The following is a 22,826-nucleotide window of genomic DNA, read 5'->3' as shown; positions in this document are numbered from 1 at the left end:
ACACATATGGATGCCTAAGAATTTTTTATCATTCTACTGCCCTTTGCTAATTAAATGACAGATGTGATGCTAATCATCTGACATACAGAGAAACAACCTCTGAGAATCATTATGTCATCAAATGCTAGTCAGAATTTATTAAGAAAGCCTGATTTATAATGATGTTCCTAAAAATGTTAAGATTTATTCTGCTAACGGAACATAACAATAAAATGACTTTTAATGAAATATCACCATACCCATGTATCAAAGCATCTCTCAGTCTTCATCATAGAATCTTCTTCTTGCAGTAGATGATAATTTGTAACAAGATCCATAACTGGACAATGTACAAGGACTGAAAGATTTTGGAGCAATTGTCCATAAATTGGATGTCTTTATCAATCTCTACTCTTAAGGCTCAGTTATCTATGTAGAAGAAGAGATGGAAATATTTTTAGAGCCAGAAGAGGTAGATGACTCAAAAGAAATACTGTCTTCGAGATAAAAGTAGACTGATATACATACAAACTCATAGAGACTGTTAGATAACATATTCATAGATATGTTCATAACATTCATAACATAACTCATAGATAACATATTCAACATCATGTCAGCAATAGTCATTCTATTGCTGAAATATAGAAAAACAATGTTAAGGCCACTTGCCACAAAGCCTGAAGACATGAAACAACTATTCCCAGGACCCTCATTGTAAAAAGGAAAAAACAAAATCCTATAAGTTGTCTTCTAACCATCAGACATTATGATCATCAGAAATGCATTGTTGCTTCTTTGTACACATACATGCATGCACGTGCACATGTGTACACACACACACACACAAACACACACACACACACACACACACACACACACACACACACACACACTGGTAAAGGAAGGAAAGCAAGCAGAGAGAGAGAGAAAGAGAATACCTTTGTTAATTTTTGATCAACTCTTCACTCTTAGACTTGACCAGTTATATGGTGTCAGAATCACCATATCTGTGAACATGCCCCCAAATATGTATTGTTTCCCCTCAGTGTTTCAAGTTTCCATACATCTGATAGATATTTCAATCTACATCTTTAAGAAAAATACTGTAAATTATTGAGGATATTTCATTGTAACTGTTAAGTTGATAGCTTCTAATATTAACACCTCAGCTGATATCTCAGTGTTTCCTCTTCTTTCTCTTGTATCACATTCATTCTGGTGACACATGGATATTATTTTGACTGAAACCTCCATGAATTTCTCATTATGCCTCCCTCCAGTTTAGCTTGACCTGGATATTTATAATTGAGTTTCTTTCTTTTCTCCTTCTTCTAAACAATACAACTGTAATCTCCTCATTCACCAGGAAGATTGATGATCCCAAGAACAACTTCTGAGCCATCCTACTTGGTTAGAGTGTGGTCTTCAATGATTCAGAAGAATAGTACACTAAATCTGATATAATCCAACATTTTACAGATGGGTAAATAAGGCAAAGCTACTCCATTACTTAAAAACTGACATTGTGAGCATGTGTTCCATTGTGATACATCTTGCCTTCTGTCGTCAGGCTCACAGCATTGTATATTGAAGTCTTTATGAGGAGATGAAGGTGTGACCTGGAAGGTATATTGAAAAACCACATCATTGCCTCAAGAAAAATGTTAATGTAATTGGATTATCAAGAAGTAACAAGAGAGAAGTGGGACTGTCAAGAATACAGTGTATTTGAGTGCAATTCTAAATTATGCTACAGAAACAATTCATATGTTAACCAATTTGAAAATGCTGTTTAGATAAGTGATTCAGACTCTTAAATGTTTTCTTTATAAAATTGGTGATGGATCTACCTCCCATTTTGTTCTCTGTGAGTTATGTTATTAATATGAGTCTTGCATATGTCATAAAATCTTCATTTAATTTCTCCACTTGTCTCTTCTATATTATTACTAGAATGAAAGTCACAGACATTTTGCAGATTAAAAAGAAGATAGAATGTTACCTGTCAACTACTTGAGATAGGCAGTATTATTAACACAGTTATGGGTGACTTGCCATTTATGTTTTCCCTCTTCTGCAGGCCATTTTGTACTCATGTCTTACAAGTCAATAGAATAGATAAGAAATGGGTGTTTCTTCTTGAAAGAGGCATTGATTGGTTTCAGGCATTACACTTTCTTCTGTACACTTCCTATGTTGCCAGCTTTGTCTCATTATAATAACTATCAAGATAATCTACTTAACATCATGAAAGTTTGACAGTGGCTCATACTTCTGGGTGCTTCTATCTCTGCTCCTCCTGGTGTTTGGGTCTGTGGGAGAGGTAGCAACATTGTTCAGTGCAATTGCCTGGCAGAACAGATAACTCAGTTGGTCGCTAGAAGCAGAGAGAAGGAGACAGAGACAGAGACAAAGCAACAGAGACAGAGAGAGAGAAGGCAGGATGTGGGGAGTAAAGCCTAGACCATGCTATCCACTTAAGAGATTATCAAATTTCTGAAGACTTCCAACTGGACAAACTGATAGTAGTGGCATGTAGGGGAAGCTGTAGCCATGTACCTGACCAGGTAACATTTCAGATTTCTGGGGACCTTTTAGAAGCCTGTCATCTCAACTTCTAATTTTTGTTTAAGTTGTTTAAAACTTTTTTCATGTCAACAAATAAAAATTGAAAACAGTCAAATTGCTTGTTAAGCTTAGAAGGTCCAAACAAAATTTAGTGAATACTTGAATACTTATTATTTTTTAAATTTCTTAAGGTCCAAAGATTTCATTCCAGAAGTCTGATCAGAATTCTGTTGTGACATAAACACTGGAATATTGTTATCAACCTTCCTTGAAAATTGTAATGATCATTTAATTGTAAATATCATATGAGTGTTTTTTTTCTCCTATGTTGGGGCAAGACTATATATATATATATATATATATATATATATATATGCGTATATATGCATGTATGTATATATGTGTGTGTATGTATGTGATGTGTAATGCACTGAATCATGTTGATGACTATAATAGTCTCAATTTGCATTGCAAACATTTACTGTATTTAAATTCATTAAATTAATCTCCAGTGTTTTAACATTTCTATATATTTTTAAAGAGATATTCATCATATTTCCAGAATACTAGGCTGTTTATAGCAATGCAGCTAAACATAAAAGCACCATGATTTTTCTGTATCCTCAAGTTGTTCTGCATGAAGGCAAAGGGCGCAAAATTGGAAATAAAGTAGCTTTTTATGAACCTAAAATGTACGTGTCACAGGTACATTAAAAAAAAAAAACAGGGTTCAAAGAAAAAGAAAGATGAAGACATGATCTTTTCAGCCATCCCATTTCTACCTAATCATTCTTGCTTCAAAGGTCAAATTCAAATGCACACTTACTGATTATTTGTGTGTTAAACAAATTCATTAAAAGTAGAGTATACCTTTCTATTTATTCTCTTCCTTAATGAATATATTTGCATTCAATAATAGAAAAGCACCTTTAGAGATTACCTGTTAATTTTCTCTGCCTTTTTCCTGAGCATCTGGATTTCCAAGGTTAAGACCAATGGTTTTGTGAAAATGCCATGGTTTTGACCTTGTGAAAAATAAATCAAGTCTTATAGTTTATTTCAGTATCATTTCAAGCATAAAAATTTGATCCTCTTAAACATGCAGCAAAAGTGTTGTTCTGTAATGTTGTGGAAGGCTTCATTACATCTATTTGTGTTTGTAACAGACACATCTAAACACAGTTCATATGAATGACCTAAGATTGTCTTACTTGCATTACCTTCCAAAAATACACATTAATAACATAAGCCTTATCTTTGTAGAAAGGTTTGTGAGTGAAAGCCAAAACTGTGAATGAAGGAATACATAATTTTTCAGAACACATTGTATTTCAATATTTGTTGTGGATATATATACACACGTATACAAGTCACTGTATAAGATAAGGTGGTTTAGAAATCACAACTTATTTGTTCTTTTCATTCTCTCTTTTGAATGTACCTGAAGTAGTAGAGAGACCCTGGAGTAGTTTTACTCATTGTTAGTATTTCAAAAAAATATATTGACATCATATTTTCTGCACATGCCTTCTCTCACATTTTAGATATAGTCAACTATCTCTCTCTATACCTATTTCTATTTATTCATCTATTTATACATTTTTTCCTTTATTTTTATACATTTTATTAATTTAAATAAATTTATTTTATATATTTATCTTCATAAACATATAACATATTAATATAGTAAATACATATATTTTATTTTATATTTATTCCTGTCATTAATATAACAATCTATCATTCTATCTACTTATCAATCTATCTTCAATATGCCCATCCATCTATCATCTATCTAAACACCCATTTATTGAACATTATCTAAATACCATATGCTTATATCTTTTATTTCCTTATCCATCGTTTATCAACTATCTTTTCTTTTTTTCTTTCTTTTATTTTTTTTGGTTTATGGAGACAGGGTTTCTCTGTGTAATTTTGGAGACTACCCTGGCACTCGCTCTGAACTATCTTTTCTTAATCTTTCTTTCTTCCTCAACTTTCTTTTATCACCATATATGATTATATTATAATTAACAGAACTCTCATAATTCTTATGTCACTTTATGCTCTATGCTGTGTATCTTTATCTACTCTTTCTTTGGATACAGATGTGTTCATGTTGGTCTAGTCCACTGTTTCCAATTTATGCTTTCCATTCTACCTATTCAGTCTTCCAGAAAGCATTTTCTAGCAATGTGAATTCAAAGAATACTTTAAGAATTTTTTTGATTGTGTTTTTATGTAAAAGAGTGACATAATAATTTCTTATGAACAGAATTGAAATTAAAGGTCTGGTAACTATTGTGACTGAGTCTGTTCTTAATAGTCTTCCTGAAACAATTAGAGTCTCTGTCATGCATTGACATGCATGCTGCTTATGTTGGAACAGCTTCATGTTAGATTTGGTTAAAATTTGGTTAACACTACACTGTGGATGCTTATTCTATGGGAATTCAATATATTTCTTTTTTTTTTGGTTTGAATGAAACAATGACTATTGTTTTGGAATGTTTATTATATCCCTTTGTCCATTGTGATTTTAGTAGCTGCAGTACAGTTTGAAACACATATTCAACACCTTTCATCAAAGTTATTATTAATAATGTTATATTCTATCTAAAATACTGAAACTGTGGACCCATAATTATCTAATGACTTCCTTTGCCTTTTGTCCTATTATTGTCGTACTTTATATGGAGAGAAATGTTGCAAATCAAAACAGGATATTACCTTAGCTTTGAAACAGCTATGGCTATTTTCTTTTTTAGAACTTGAAAAAGGAAAATAGTATTTGTACTTTTCTGGTATTTTGCTCTTTTTTTAGGGATTCAAGTTTATTTGTGATGTCACTTTTCATAAAGATTTCCTTTAGCATGATCCATATTACCTTTTTCATCATTACACATTCCATATAATTTATGCAAATACTCTTATTTTTAAAATCCTAATGTTTTCATTTATATTTATGTTTTCTTTCATCCCTTTCCTCCTATCCTCCTTCCTTCCTTTCCTTTTCCTCTCTTTATTTCTTCCTTCTTTCCACCTTTTCTCTCTTCTTTTCTTCTTTCCTTATTTCTTTTCTCTTTTATTCTTTTCTCTCGTTTTATTTGAAATGAACTTTCTCTACATAAATTCAGTTTCATTTTAATCTCATGGACTTCCTTTTAACCAGCTTCTAAGTACTAGAATCACACTGTACACCACCATTCTCAGTTTTTCTGTTATTTATGAAGAATAGTTTTGGTGGTATAAAATATCATATTTCAGTTTTCACTATTTTGAAAATTCATGAATTTGCTATTTACCATGTATCATCTTTTCTCTGTAATTTTAGATTAATCTCAAGTGTTAAACTAATTGTGGTTGTCCTGAGTAAAATATATTAATTTCTTCTTGATGTTTTCAGGGTTTCTTTTGTGGGGATTAGTACCCCACTTTCTAGTCTTCTAAAATTGAATTATATTGACATAGTTTTTGGTGGCTCTATTTGGGTTTTCTTCAAGATCTTTGCTTTATTCCTTAATAATACTTTATATTTTTATATCTTCAAAGTCACTGACTGTATTTCATATTTCCATTTATGCTCACCACCTATGGTTAATAAAAATAGAAACTATGCTTTTTTTAGAAATTGCACTTGTAGTTTTACTGAATTTTTTTCTGCTAAGATTCCTGTTTCATTTTTTATGTTTCCATGAGCATTTTCTCTTCATATGAGTTGATCATGAAAGTCTTGTGTGTTCATGCTGACACCTGCATCATATCAAGATTAATTGAGTTTTCTCCAATAATGCTCAGCTGAAGTCTTCATGTTTCCACATCCTAGGCAATTAGACTGCTCTCTTCCCAATGTGAATGATATGCTGTGCTTGGGTTTTGTTATGGCTGAATGAAGAATGCTGTTTTTTGTTTCTCTAATTGCTGATCAAAGAAGATAGGATTCTAAAGTTAAATCCCATCCTTCACCAGCATCTCATATCAAATGTGTTTATGGTCCTTAGTTCTGCTGCTTCACATCTCTCTAACACACACAGTTCAGCTTAGCATATGCACATAATTCAAGGTACCTCCTCTCAGTCTCCTTTCCTTCTTGACTTTGTCTTTCATGTTCCAATTTCTAATGACTCTGAGGTTTCTATTAGAGAATTAGCCACTCTGAATGGCATTATTACCATTTTCCCCAGGCCAGAACTATGCAATAAAGGCAAAAGTCTCTTACTCTTTCCTTCTCTCAGAGGCAGACCATCCTCTGTGGATTTCTGGTCTGTGTGTCACTCTCTATACTGTTAAGGGAGGGTTTGAAAAGTTCAAATTGTATTATTGTTTTCTCTTTTATTCTGCCCCTTCCTGTTGTCTTTGCGCTTTTGCTTTTAATTAAAATAAAAATTAATTTAAAAATGGTCTATATACCATGCTATCTCTGCTTGATTTAATCAAACTTTACATGATTTAGCCTGAATGTCAAACATCAAACTTGAAAACTTTATGTCTAATTCTTACATGATTTTTAGTTCATCATTAATTTGTACATTAATGTGAATAATATTATTCTCATTAATATTAAGTATCATGACATAAGGGAAAATGAAAGATCAAAGATGAAGAGATAATATATATAGACATATACTTCGTTTTTGGAAACTTCACAGAACAGTCTACTGATATTACTGTTATAAATCCTGCTAGAAGTTATTACATAAGACACACTTGCTGCAGTGCCTGAAGCACAGAGATTGTATAAAATCTATTTCACATTGTGACCGGTAAGAATGGCTGTATAGCCTGCACTGATCTCAATCCTACACTCTTAATCCTGTTCTCAGCAAACTATTTCTTTGTCCCCATTTACTCAGCTTTCCATCACATTTAGGTATTTCCTATGCAGAATCTAGGAGCCATGCACAAACTTTTGCTCACATTGCACATGAATGCTAGAAGAGCTATAAATGAAGCCTAACATAGTTGTACATTATGTCATATCACTGTGCTTAAATGTTGGATGAATGGAATCCTTTGTACTCCTATTTTTTCATTACCAATAGAGTAGCTATCAGACATCAGTGCAGCATCATTTTAATCAGGGGTGGTTTTCAACTATTATCTTAACAGCAAGCACACCCTGAGAGGGCAAACTCTGGTTATTCATATCAGTTTTCTCTCTTTTTGGAAAAAATTGCTTTTAGTTTATATAATATGTTTTTCCTTGATGCATTATGTGTACAACATGTGTTTCGCATGTCTGAGAACACCAGAAGAAAGTGTAAGGTCTCCAAGAATGGCAGTGACATGTCTGTGAGTCAATGTGTGGCTGTTAGGAACTAAACCTGCATCTTCTGGAAGAACAGGCAGTGCTCTTAACTACTGTGCCATGTCTACAGACTATCCATCAGTTATCTTATTTAAGGCAACACTGCTCAGTAGTTCTTTAGCTATGCATGTTTAAACATTGGCTCCTCTGCTGGCTTCAATATAGACTGAAGAAAGCAAGAATATCAAGTTAAGCTACATCATTGAATACTTGTTATAAGGTATTCAAATAATCTAAAATAAATGAATGAATCAATGAACAATTTGTACTTTTACTATACATTAAATACTATGTGAAAGGATTTGGGTCACTTGCAACTTAATTGTTGGCATCAGTTTTATGCGAATGTGGTTCTATGACCAGCTGTCCAATACCTGCTTACTCTCCATTTTTGTGTACAAATAAAGGAACCAAAAACTATTCTTTTGACCACGAAGGCAGATTGTAGATTCTCAGAGGAAAACCAAATATTATCAACTATATTTATTATTAGGAAGTGTAGGAGTCAAATAAAACATATTTAGTGTGATTCAATCAAACTGCAGATCAATGGCTGAATTTTACATTTATATAACATGTACCAATTACAAGATTATTTCCTGAAAATATAATAACACGTGCTTGTTTGCTCAGTTTTTTGAGCAAATGTCACATGAAGTATTGTCACTGCTTTATTGCAGAAAATCTAATATAATTGTTCAATTTTGGTTGTGTATATTCCTTCTTCAAGAGATCCTCACTCTGTTGGGAGCTTGGACAGGTCCTCTGGATCATGTAGTGACTTAGCTGAGTGGTATGGAAGAAGCCCCTACTTCAGTCATAGCAAGAGCCAACATTGTAGGGACAGCAATAACTGGACTTCAAGAAGGCTCTTGGAGAGTACTTGACAAGGATTGTAGTCTTCTTATGTTCCTCTGTTTTGCTTGTTACTTAAACAGATGAGTCCTGTAAGGAGAAGTTTGATATAGCAAAATTTGGTCAGCTAGTATTTTAGGAAGTCTTGCTTCTAAGGATTTACTAGCAACACAACAATTCTCTAGGATATGTTATTCCATATTTCAAGAATCTCAATACAAAATAGAAGATCTTCATAGTCCTTTGAGAAATTACCTTTCTGTAGTAGTTCAAAAGATTTCCAACAACATCATCAGCTCTCTGCATCACAACAATCCCTGGATGATTTGCACATGAAAGCGTCAGGTGTAGTCCTCACCAAATCGGAGATTTTCATTCCATGAATTCTGCAGAAAGAGATTCAGTTGAAGCATAGAAAAGGGCAATGATTTCCATCAAGATTAGGAAAGTATAGACTATAAGTGAGGGCCAATACTGAGGACATGTTAAAGCTCCTTCAGGGCAAAACGGACACTAGGTCCTATATTGTCCCTTAGTAAAACTCCATGTCCTTACGCAAGTAGTACCTTCCTGCTCCTGCTCCTGCATCTGCCTTATATGCAAGAAAATACATAATCTGGAATCTACTCTATGCAGGAAATATATCCCAGGGTCTCTCGTTGAAATGTTGTGGCAAATGCATTGCCACTACATTCACTTTGTTATGTTAGATTCCATGCGTTTGTATGAAAATTTACAATCCTAACTTCTTCCCAAATATTCATTCACCATTATAATGAATAATGAACAACAAATAATAATAATAACTTACTTTCCATTTGGTGATTAGATTTTTCCTTGATTCAAAGAAGTTGAAGAGTGCCAAATCTGGAAAGGACTGGCGCCCTTTCAGTCACATGATGAAGACCTTCATGTTTTTGCATTTAATAGTCTGTTTCGGTGCCTGACGAGGGATTCATGGAAGATCGATTCCAATCTAAAGCTTCTGAAGTACCAGTTTGTCTATGACCGTGATTGTTAATTTTATGTCCATTCAATTTTGACAGGATTGTTTAAAACATTTTCTTATGGAAATTTATGTTTTATAACTTCTGGACATGATGGATTCTTTTATCCTGAATAAAAGTTGACTCTTTAAAAAGATAATTTTTAAAAATCCAAATTTTGAACCTTTCTTTTGCTAATGCAATACAAAATTTACCAATAGTATTGGGATGTCTAAGACAAAATTTGTCATAATTAAATGAAGTTTTGTTTGCAAGTAAGGTAATTCAAAGCTTACAGTCCTATTGAAGCAAAGAGTGATATTATAATTCATCCATTCTACTAAGAACTGAGAAAGTCTCAGTACTTTATGAAAGCTGACACTCTCTATGGGCTAATTTTAATAGCAAGATGATAAACAATACAAATACTATGAAAATGCACTATACTTAGATGTCATCAATTTTTAATGTGTCTAATTTTTAATTAAAATATTATTATACCATTTGCCCATCTCCTCTCCCCACCCCTGTCATGTATCCCAACATCTACTCAAGTTCATATCGTCTTTTTATTTTATTATCTTTAGTTAAACACATTCACAAAGACACACACACACACACTCACACACACACACACACATACACACTCTGACACTGCTGAGTCTTTTTAGTGTTATTCTATTTCTCTTTCTAGGACAGACAGATTGTCAATTATAGGACTCATCCCTAAAGAAGACTAATTCTTCCTCTCAGTAGTGATTAGTTTAAAGTTCAAGTAGAATCAGTGTGCATTGAGAATTCTGTCATGTACTTTGGCTTGTCAACTCATGTTAAAATTCTTCAAGACTTGTTTGGGTATTAATATTTTTGAGATTACACTGGTACAGATTTCTTGTTATATCTAAAAATGTAATCTCATGGTTGTTCTAATCTTTCTGCTTTCTGCTATCTCCTTCATGATGGTTATTGGGCCTTAGGAATATGTGCTGTAAATACACACACACACACACACACACACACACACACACACACACACACACACACACACACACAGGAAACCCCATGGTCAGTTTTTCTCTGGCCCGTTGTGCCTTTCTATAATGGTCTTGGGCTAATGCAAATAGAAACTTCTTTGATAAGGAGTAATTGCTATACCTAACTGTGGATATAAGAGAAAGTATGAATAATGCAATTAGTAATTATACTGGTTTAAGAAATAGGCAGTATTATGTTTTGCTGTGAGATCTTGGACCATACTAGCCAAGGGCAGTTGTTTATGATTCTAGTACAGACATTATTTCCTTCCTATTGACAAGACATGAGAACATTTAGACAGCAGTTTCCCACTGCAAAGATAGACGCGTCATTATTGCAGCTCTAGGGATATCTTTTTGTACTGATCTTTCTTGTGATTTGTAGGCATCACATTTGGGAAGGAATGTTGATTGTTGTTTCCCTTTGCAGCTTAATTAACAACTATTGGTAGAAATCTAGTCTGGGATCCATGAACTTCCCCTTGTTCAGGTCAGCTGTTTCTGTGGGTTTCTCCAGCCTGGTCTTGACCCCTTTGTTTATCTCTTCTCTCTCTCTGCAACTGGATTCCAGGAGATCAGCTCAGTGCTTAGCTGTGGGTGTCTGCTTCTGCTCCCATCAGCTACTGGATGAAGGCTCTAGGATGGCATATATGGTAGTCATTCCACATAGAGGGTTACTCTCTCAGCCTAGACACATGACAGAGGGACTAGTCCCTGCTCCAAATGATGACAGACTTTGTTCCCCATGGAAAGCCTCACCCTCCCCGGGAGCAGAAAGGGATGGGATAGGGAGTTGGTGGGTGGCAGGGGAGGAGGGGAGGGAGAGGGAACTGGGATTGACATGTAAAACAAGCTTGTTTCTAATTTAAATGAAACAATGGTATTTCAAAAAAAGTTGAAATGTTTGATTACACCATTTTTTTAGTACCGACTTAGATATTCAACCATGTTAGCCTGATATATTTAACAATAGCTTTCAAATGTAGCTTATGATTATACTCAGAAACTGGAAAGAAAAATATCTTAACCTTGTCAGATAAAATAGATAATACTCCCATACTCAGGAGGCAGAGGCAGTTGGATCTCTGTGAGTTCGAGACCAGCCTGGTCTACAAGAGCTAGTTCCAGGACAGCCTCCAAAGCCACAAAGAAACCCTGTCTCGAAAAAAGAAAGAAAGAAAAAGAAAATAGATAATACTTCACCAATAATCACCAATAACCTACTGAATCCCTAAACTTGATATATCAATCAGCCCAAGTAGCGGGTTATTGACCACTTAACATGTCTGTCCTTGTCTACTTACTCATGCCCTTCTGCAGTCTTTGGGTCTAAACTGATGAGCAAAAAGACAAACACACCTGAACTTGTTCAACATGTATTCTAACTGGAAAAGATATATCACACAAACAGAGCATATGTACACTCTGAAGCCAAAGAGCAGGTGAACTATGCTGTAGAAAGGAAGAATTAACAGAGCTCCAAGAGGCTCAGAGAGAACAGATGCTGGGGAAGGGATTCCTGTCAAGTTCAAGGCAGACCTCTAGGAAAAAGGCAACTGATGTGGTTGATGAATAATTCTGCAGTAAACTCCTGAAAATTCACTATATCTTGATTGCAGTGATATAAATTTATTTCTATATTTCAGAAAACTAAATCTAGATTTGTTCACTAACTGCTACTATTAATTACTATTATGTAACTTACGTTGTAACAAACCATTTCTGTATTTTGCAACTTTTTATAATTAAATTTTTTTTATTTTACATACCAACCACAATTTTCCCTCCATCATTTTCTCGTCTTCCCTCCCGCAACCTTATTTCTATCCACCCATCCACTACTCAGATAATGTAAGGCATCCCATGCATATAAGCAAACCATGGCATATCAAGTTGAGGCAGGACCAAGTTCTTCCACCCTGCATCAAGACCCACCATAAGGAATCCTACCATAAGGAACAGGTTCCAAAAAGCTAACTCATGTGCCAGAGACATTCTAGGAGCTTAACAAGCAAACCAAACTTCACAATGTCACCCACATGCAGAGGCCCTCAGTCAGTCCAATACAGGCTCACTAGCTGTTGGTTCAGAGTTTATGAACTCCACATCCTCAGGTCAGCTGTCTCCATGGGTTCCCATGTCATGATCTTGGCTGTAGATCTCTGCATCTGGTTCCTTCAGGTACTGGGTGAAGGTTCTATGATGACAATTAGGGTAATCACCAATCTGATGACAGAAGGGCAGTTCAAGAACCCTCTCCACTATGATGGGAGACTTATTTGGGGGCATCCTTGTGGTTTCCTGGGAGTTTGCCTAGCACCAAGTTTCTCTGTAACCCCATAATGGCCTCCTTTATCAAGATATCTATTTCATTGCTCTCCTACTACATCCCTCCCCAAACTCAGCCATCCTCCATCCCCTCCCTCTCCTAAACCCTGTCCATCCCCATTTATCCAGGAGATCCCATCTATTTACCTTCCCAGGGCAATCTCTGTTCTTCTTAGGGTTCTCTTTGTTACCTAGCTTCTCTGGGGCTGTGAATTGTAGCCTGGTTATCCTTTGCTTTATACCTAATATCCAATTACGAGTGAGTACATACCATGGTTTTCTTTCTGGGTCTGGGTTACTTCATCCAGGATGATTTTTTTCTAGTCCCATCCATTTGGCTGCACATTTCACAATGTCATTGCTTTCCTCTTTTTAAACCACTGAGTAATACTCCATTGTGTAAATGTACAATATTTTCTTTATTTGTTTTTCAGTTGAAGGGCATCTAGGTTGTTTCCAGGTTTTGGCTATTGTGAATAATGCTGCTACAAACATAGTTGATCAAGTGTCCTTATAGAATTATTGAGTATTCTTTGTGCATATGCCCAAGAGTGGTATCAATGGTTCTTGAGGTAGATCATTCCCAGTATTCTGAGAAATTGCCAAACCGATCCCCAAAGTGGTTGAAGTTTGTACTCCTACTAGCAGTGGAGGAGTGTTTCTCTTACTCCACATCTTCTCCAACATAAGCTGTAATCAGTGTTTTGATCTCATGCATTCTCAATCGTATAAGATGGTATCTCAGAGTCATTTTGTTTTACATTTCTCTGATGACCAAGGATGTTGAGCAATTCCTTAAATGTATCAGCCATTTGGCATTCTTAAGTTGAAAATTCTCTGTTTAGACCTCCATTTTAGCAAGTTCATGATAATTGTGGCAATACTTTTGACATTGCCTGAAGAAGGAGATTAAGTGCAACCCTACCTAGGGCTTTATTCTTATTTCCTTCCTGCCGTAGCAGCGAGGGGCCTTGGGGCAAACTGACAGAGTATTTAGATGGCAGTGAGTTAACTGAGACTAGGACTTCAGTGCAGCAGCATTCTCCAGTGGCCCATCTACCATCGTGGAAGTTTTCTGAGATGCAGTTGTCATTGAGTCAACCTTGCTTCTGTAAGTAAACTCTCATTAATGCTTTTCTCAGCAAATTTGATAAATCCATCAAATGGTATTCTTTCCTTAGAATCCTATATTGTGTACCTGGTGTTAATAGACATATTAAATTGAAAAGTACCATAACAAAGGATTAGGAAAATTGTAGTCTATAAGGAACCTGTTTAAGGGCAAAGTAGACAACTTAGAACAGTTTTTAGACATGGGAATTTTCTCCTTGATATAAGGAGAAATTTCTAAGATGATTCAGCATCTTACTTAGACTAAAGAAAGCAAGAGGATGGGGAAAGGTCCATGACGTAGTTGAAGCTTGTAATTCTAATTTTGGAACTAAAAAGACAGCTCACTTGTTAATTTTGGCAAATCTGCCATCCAATTCTACTGAGAAAATTTCAAGCCAAATAGACATTCAGTTTCAAAAAAATTAAAAAATACCGCATATACACATAAACACATAAAAGAAGGGATTATTATTGTGGTGTACAATGGCTAGAAACCATGGGTGCTGTTTTAATATCTTCAAATGCCAGGGTAGCTCCCAGAGGAACAAAAAAAAATACAGTATAACTGATGTTCCAGAGAATAAAACATGATAGTACATTGGGGAACCTAGAAACAATGTGTTCAAATTGTCATGACTCTAGAAAGAAGGAAATATGTTCTTATTCCTGCATCTTAAACATGAGTTTGCTTGCTTGAATCAACCTTTCTAATGCACAGTACTGAAGCCTAAAGTAGACAGTAATAGCAGATACCTGTCTTCCTCTCTTTGTCAATTTGGAGTAAACTGAATGATATTACTATGTTAATTGTCGGTGGTGCTAAAGTTCTATAGATGACTCTGGCAGGAAATAGAAGTCACGACAGTCATGAATTTCTTAGAAATGGGGAACTGAGTATTTGCCTATTTCACTTCCTCTTAGATTATGAGAATTACACAGCTGAAAAATCGAGATTAACATATACCTATATACATATATATAAATATATATGTATTACATATACACAGAAAATATGTACGTCTATACATAGATACACATTTTTATATACACAAAATATAGAACCGTCATTTTTATGGGAAATGAAAGTATATGACTCATATATTAATGACTTTATTATGTAGAAAACATGGGTTTTACTTATATTGTATACTACAGAATATTTAGATATATTTACTGATGAGTGCATGAATTTAGATGTTCTTCAAGCAGAAATCTTTAACATTGGCCTGGTATTTTCTGGACTCACATTTAGTGCATCATGAAAGATGTTGTGGAATTTAGATTTATGAAAATCACATTTTTTATTTCAGTAATTATTTAGGAAAGTGTCAAGAAATGTACGAACTAATTTTAACTTGTTTTCTGTACAATGCTTCTTTTGTGTTGAGAGGGAAACTGTTGACAGGAGATCTGTCTGTGTGTGTAATTAGTAGATTAGAGAAGATTCCAACAGTGATCATTGTCAAAAGTGTGAAGATGACACTTTATACTGCAAGAAGTATAGATAAAATGGTGATTTCTAGGGTTTCTAGGCTGATGGGTAAAGTTGATGCTTGAGAAGCAGCAACATCTGTAGAACTGAGTCAGAATCATCAGTGGGGGTTTCTGCCACACAGATACTGAAGACCTATCCATGTGGAGTAAAGAGTACATAGTACTGGCATTCTGCCCTCAGCATTTATTAATAGGATGTAGCAAAAATCATATAACCCTGTAAGACTCTCTTTCATCAGTACAGTTTTGCAATATTTTATATTTCATACTCACAAGTTATTGTAAAGTTCAACTGCATAGAAAGCACTATCTGTCAGTTTGCTAAAATAATAATGCATGGCTTTGTTGTGAGTTAGCAAATCAAACATACAGTACCCTTTCATGACTGGATTCTCTTTGCTCTTGTTACTAGATACCAGACAATCATGTGTTTATACTTATCAGGCATGAACATACAACCAAAAGATAAAAGTGTGGTGTCCTTGCCAAAATGCATGCACTGCATGGTGAGTTAGAGACAAAGTCTTGAAGAATCAGACTACTGAAAATCAGCATTAATTCCCAACATTAATCTGTCTGTAGTGAATGATTTTAAAAGGCTCACTCAGAGGGCCACTTTAGCTGTTGGTTCTGCAGCTTTATGTTCTCTCTGTAGACTTAGCCATTTGTGGGCAAAGACTGTGGTTCTCTGGGGTTTCAGGAACAATGCCTCAACTTCATGGTGGAATTCAACTTCGAATACTTCTCCATGTCAGAGGAGGATAAGGAAAATGTGAAAGTGAGTGGAGAGTTCAATGAAGACGATGTCAGTGCAATAGTGAGGGAAGATGAAGAGGATGGTGCAAAGTAGGCTGAGAAATCCAAAGGGAAAAGAACTTAGGCTCAGGGAATTTCATACTGGAAGAGCAAACAAAGTAGCTTTTTGTTTGTATCATGCTTTGTTGAATGAGGGACGTAAGGATGGGGAAGAAGAATCTGGAGTTAGTATCAGTGAAGACATTGAAAAAGAAGGTGGCCTTGGGCCAGAGAATGCATGGGAAAAGACTGAAAATAGACTATGCCACATTATTGTAGTGGAGCCTAAAGAAAAGGCAGGCCCCAATTCACAAGCTAAGGCAGCAGAGGAAACAAAATAAGAGACAAGTTGAAGTCAGCTGGTGGTTAGAGCAGATAATCTAGAGAAAGCCAAGGAAATAGAAAGGGATAGTCACCATAGGGTTTCACTTTGCTGGTGATGTAATGACAGTGACCAAGGAAGTAGATACTGTATCTAAAGAAGCCAAACATTTCCTCAAGCGAGGTGAGAAAGAAAAACCAGAGGCCAATTGTCTCTCCAGGTGTCATCACTCTCTACTTTGTGAGTATACAAACATTACATGGTGTGAGCAATCATTTCAGGGATCCCCAAACAAAACAAACAAACAAACAAAAAAGAAAACAAACACCCTTGAGAAGTTCAAATTGAACTGTGAGCACTTCAAGGAGGAAGAAAGGATTGGTGAACCACTGGCCATGTAAAACTGAGAGCAAGAAGGTACATTGAACACAACAATTACTGGATTGAGTGGACCACAGGCAGTTTGAAATTAGTGGAGGTCTCAGGCTGAGAAAAATGAAACTTTGACATTCTGGGTAGCAGCTTCATCTTGTTGATGATGTAAGCTCTTCTGTATGTCTGTGAAATAGCTCCAGTGTGTATCATGCTTTCCAGTATAGTCTTTTTTCTATATTGCAGTTTAGTTTTTGGATCTTAATCTCACATTATGTTCATTTGGATAGCAATCCAAAAATCTGGAAAATAACTGACTTATTTATATAGGTATATAAATTAATTGTTTAACTGAATATTTCAGTAGTAAATATTTATTTACTACTACATATATTCAAGGACATCTGACAGAGATATTAATGCTCATAACCTCTGATGAATGAATCTCATGTTAGTTTCTGTTTCTATTTAGCAGGGACACTCCTGATGCTGACAGTGTTGAACCTCCTCCTATGGGAGAGGGCAGCCTCTGTTCCCATGCATGCCAGTTTGATTGACCATGATATGATGTCTCTAAAAGACCTACTTGATCATGCTGTTACACTGTCTTATAATATCACAGAGCTCACCACAGAAATTCAAAGGATTTTTGTAAGTACCTCACTTATATTTGGCTCCTTTACAAAATGAACCTTCAAGCCAGCAAATTCAGAGCCCAATAGTTTGCTTGGAAGCGTGTGCAGCAGAATTACATAACATATACCATCAGATATACCATCAGCAAAATAAATAATCCTTAACTGAGAAAGGAACAATAAGTGAAGAGAAGATCCCTGGAAGTGCCAGTTCAGCTACCTTGTTATTTGCTATGGCAAAGAGAAAGACCTGGTATCTCAAAGAGGATAGAATTGCAAGGGCCAAAACTAGAACACAGCCTCTGATCTCACTCTTTCCCTTACTCTCTCAACACAAACAAACACACAGATTGTGTGTGTGTGTGTGTGTGTACATATATATATATATATATATATATATATATATATATATATATATCTCAAATGTTTCAATACTCTGGTTAAGGATTAAGTTACTCATGTCCAAATCAAAATGGATTTTTTCCAGCTGGAGGACGTGCAATATACTCCTGGGCGGTGGTTCCCCGAAAGAGAACTTACTGGCTGTCACACATCTGCTGTTTCTGTTTCAATACCTAAGGATGGAGCCCAACAGATCCATGTGAGTACAGCTCCTGCTTTAAGCTGAAGAACTAAGTTGAAGATGGTTATAGGTAAGAAAATAGTTATGGTAATCACACGTGCAGAAGAATGAAGTAGGAGGGAATAATCAAAGAAAATTCACATTATACAATTGCTAAATTCTTAAGTAGAACTGAAGATTAAATAATTTTGTCATAGAACCATAAACTGTGCATGCAGGTGAACTATTTTACCAATGCCCATAGCTAGGATTATAGTTATTATTTTATAGGCTACTTTGAACTAAATTGCACACATGCTTAAAATATTCATAATTATGTATAGGAAATGCAAATACAGTTTCATTAATTATACATATGAAATGCTACTGTGTTTGCTCCTTTGTATACTACTAATCACAAAGAAATCTCCTTTTGACTTTCAAGATCTTCCTGGTTGCATCCAACCTGCCCATTCATTCCTCAATAAATTACTCCTCTTCTCCCAAGCCTTAACTGAAATTATCTGAACAAGAGGTTCCTGTAAAACACTACAGTTTGCACGATACAACTCTATACTCAAGGTTCATGTATCAAGCCTTTCTGATTCCTTGCTTTAATCAAGAACATCTGTAATTGATATCATATTACAATGTCAAAATGTCAGACACTACGAGATCAATGGAATCCAGTCTTGTCTTTGTTTTCATTATGAAGAGAATGACTATCAGACAGCAGCACAGCAGTATTTTATTCAGAGATGAGTTTCATATATGACTTTGGCAGTGAGTACACACTGGGAAATCAAATTTTCTTGTGCTTTCCATCAATCTACTAAAGGCAATGCTGTTCCACTGATCTTCACCTGTACTTGGTCACACATAAATTGCTCAGCAAGAGGAAGTGGCTATGTTTCATATAGCATGAGAAAAGCACACATATAAAGGCCTGGTTGTCATTAATGAATTTTGTTCCACTGTCTTAAAGTAAATGCAAAAATACATAAATGAGTGCATCATTGAAGAACCTGCTGTTTTTAAAAAGCATTCCTATGAGAAAAACATTTGGGCCACTTGCCACTGAAGTGCAGTTCTGGTATCAATTTATATGAGACATGTCCTATGAGACATGAACCTACTCGGTTCCTGTGGTTACTTGTGGAGAAAAAACACATGGAAAAAAAACCCAAAAGATTATTGAATAAAGCAGGAGGATAGATGGTAGAAATTCAGATGGAAACAGAAATATTATAAGATATATTTACCATAAGAAAAGTATCTAAGCAAATGTGACACATTTAGTGTGACTCCATCAAGCTATAGACAAAGGATTAGTTTAAAATTCCCATGGCAACTGCCATCTACATAAATATAATACACGGATACCGTAGTCCATTTTCTTTGAGAATATACCACATGGATTAACTCTGATATCTATTTGACCAATTTTTATACAATTGTTTAATTATGGGTATTTAGGGTGTATTCCTTCTGAAAGAGACAATCAGTTTGTTGGAAGCTTGGAAATATCCTCTGCATCACATAGCAACTGTGCTAAGTCATATGGAAGACGCTCCCAATGATATCATATCAAGAGCCAAAAACATTGAAGCAAAAACCAAAGAACTTCTAGCAGATCTGAAGAGGATACTCAGCAAGGTGTGTAGTCTTCTCATACTCCTTTGCTTTTCTAATTCATCAGAGAGGTGACCACTGTAGTAAGAAGTGAATACAGAAATGCAGCCTCTTTACTAAAGCTTTACTGGCAGTGCTATCCATCTCTAGGGTGCTTTACTAAGTATTTACATATCCCAATACAAAGTAGATGCTCTTTATACTCCCTTGAGCAATTACGTTTGCTTGGTAAAAGGAATAACTCCTAACATCACCATATCTCCTCATCACAACCATCTCTTGACCATCTGCATCTGAAAATATCAGGTGCAGTCCTGGCCAAGTCTGAGATTTCGATTTCATGTATTATGTGGACAATAAATTTAGTTGAAAAGTACATAAGCACAATGGTTCCTTCAGGATCAGGGAAGCATGGTCTGGTCCATCGCTTAGGACATGTTTGAAACCCATCATGAAAGAACTGACATTGTTCCAAGGTAAAGTTCATCTCTACAGGCAAGAAGTACTTTCATGCTCCTCTATCTGCCTTGTATGTAAAAAAAAATAGTTAGTTTGGCTCCCACTATACACAGGAAACATATCCAAGAGTCTCTCTTGTAGAACTTTCATGACCACTACATTCACACTACTCTGGGACATAAATATTAGAATTCATGACTTTGTCTGTGATTTTACAATTCTATCTTCATCCCAAGAGTTCACTCCACATTTAAAATGAATAACATAAAGCAAAAAGTAGTGAATGATAAATGAATGTCTTTTCGTGATTAGATTCAACCTGGATTCCCAGAAAGTTATGCATACCCCACCTGGAATGGACTGGCATCTTTGCAGTCACCTGATGAAGAAACTCGCTTTTTTGCCTTGTATAACTTTCTCCATTGCCTGACCAAGGATTCACGCAAGGTTCACTCTAATCTCAAGCTCCTGCAGTGTCAACTTCTGTACCAAACAGATTGTTAATCTTCCAGCCCTCAAAACTAATTTTGAGGTGTTTATTTGTTAATCTGTCTTGCTTTAACAAATTTTTAATTTGTAACTTTGAATGCATGTCTGTCTATGAGGAATCCTTCATTAAAAATAAAAATAGATTCTTTATACCTGCTATTATCTAAAAGCCACGTTTGTTGACATTTCATTTTCCCCTGAAATACAAATGTTTCACTAATACAGAGATGTAGGAAATATATAACTAGCATAGACATACAGGTAATGAGTCTTTCTCTATCCTGCCAGCCAGTTCCCAAATAATGACGCAGAGACTTCATATTAATTGTGAAAGCTCAGGCTATAGCTTAGAGTTGTTCTTATCTATATCTTAGAACTTTAACCTATTTCCTTCAATCTATATTTTGTCTCATGACTTTTTACCTTTCTTTCATTGTGTATCTGACTCCCTTTGTGTCTCATTAGTCTTTCCCTCATGCACCCAGATTCATCCTGGGTTCCTCTCCTTGGACCAGAAGTCCTGCCAATCTCTCCTGCTTGGCTTTTGGATGTTCAGCTTTATTTTATACCAATCAGAGCAATACATCTTCACACATCGTACAAATATTCCACAACAATTATCATTAACAGAAGCTTGATTGCAAATAAGACAATTCCCTGTTTACTTAAAGTCACAGCAAGTCAGTTTGGGTCACCTTATTAAAGTAGGGTGATAATGTGATTAATTAATGGCCCTATTGTACCAAGAATAAGGATTCTTTGTTGTTGTTGTTGTTGTTTTAAGACAGCGTTTCTCTGTGGCATCAGAGGCTGTCCTCAAACTAGCTCTTGTAGACCAGGCTGGTCTCTAATTCACAGAGATCTGCCTGGCTCTGCCTTCCAAGTGCTGGGATTAAAGGTATGCTCTGGATTCTTTAAAAAGCAAAGAAAAAAGGCCGACACTGTGTATAAGACAACTTTCATTGTGAAATGCTAAGGAGTACAAATACTACTATGTAACTGCACTCTCCCCAAATGCCATTAAACTTCTAACAGCAGAAAGTGTGAGGTTACAAACATGCAACAGTCTTCTATCATGTTCCCATAAAGTTTCTCCTGAAATTCATATTGGGCATCCTCCATGTGTTCTTTTCACTCTTGTCTAACAAGAGTGTAGTTATTTTGTATAATTTCAAATCCATTTCATTCAAATTGTATAACCATTCCACTTGTCTTCTCATGGCTCAAGTCACATGACAAAGAAGATTGAGATGATCCTTCCCTAAAACATTTCTTTTCATCTTTCTGCCACTGAATATATAGTCATTTCATGTTCTTAAAATAGGATGGTAAATTAGTAGAAATGGAAAAAAATGTCCCATTACTAATTTGCTTAGTGAACTTGAACACATAATATTGACAAGATCTCAACCTGAATTGGGTCTATTTAAGCAGGAAAATCAATAGCATTCAATACTACTGAACCATTCCTAGAATCTCAACCACTTCCTTTCCTGTTTATGAAAACACATACTGGGTCAGAAAGTAAAATATGATATACACAATAAGTCACTAGTATTAAGACTGAAAAAATTAACATGAATTAGACTATGACTATTTCAGTTAAAGGTAGAATTTAAACCCTGCTCCCTTTAAAGTTTTGTCTTTTTTCTCTAAGCATTCCTAATTGTTCTTGTTTAAAACTAGAATATGTAGCTGGATTTTCTTGTCCTGCTAGGTCCCACAGGTGCTTTAGCCCCAAATAAGCAAACAAAGACTTATATTAATTATTAAACTCTTGGCTGATGGCTAGGGCTTCTTACAGGCTAGTTATCTCTTAATTATTAACCCATTTTCATTAATCTAATTATTTCCACATGGTCTTATCTTACTGGAGAAAGGTCCACACC

The 22,826-nt window shown here is 35.4% G+C and overlaps 1 protein-coding gene across 1 annotated transcript; it reads left to right on the top strand.

Annotated features, from left to right (window-relative positions):
• Window positions 1–13,624: 13,624 nt before the first annotated feature.
• Window positions 13,625–20,952, top strand: LOC100751961 (prolactin-6A1-like). The gene is made up of 6 exons (XM_035441723.1): window positions 13,625–13,692; window positions 14,024–14,175; window positions 17,636–17,811; window positions 18,283–18,396; window positions 19,834–20,013; window positions 20,761–20,952. Exons 1-6 carry the CDS (start codon window positions 13,625–13,627, stop codon window positions 20,950–20,952), a joined length of 882 nt encoding a protein of 293 aa, XP_035297614.1.
• The last annotated feature ends 1,874 nt before the right edge of the window (window positions 20,953–22,826 follow it).

The sequence above is a fragment of the Cricetulus griseus genome, chromosome 3 (genome assembly GCF_003668045.3).
Source record: "Cricetulus griseus strain 17A/GY chromosome 3, alternate assembly CriGri-PICRH-1.0, whole genome shotgun sequence".
NCBI lineage: Eukaryota > Metazoa > Chordata > Mammalia > Rodentia > Cricetidae > Cricetulus > Cricetulus griseus.
This window is presented reverse-complemented; position numbering and strand designations above follow the sequence as displayed.

Bases quoted from the DNA above. Each gene is read 5' to 3' on its own strand.
- LOC100751961 (XM_035441723.1), top strand. From the start codon at position 13,625: ATGGTTCTTGAGGTAGATCATTCCCAGTATTCTGAGAAATTGCCAAAC. The intron at 18,397-19,833 runs GTGAGTACAGCT...ATGGGTATTTAG, and splicing joins ATGGAGCCCAACAGATCCAT to GGTGTATTCCTTCTGAAAGA. The intron at 20,014-20,760 runs GTGTGTAGTCTT...TTTCGTGATTAG, and splicing joins TGAAGAGGATACTCAGCAAG to ATTCAACCTGGATTCCCAGA.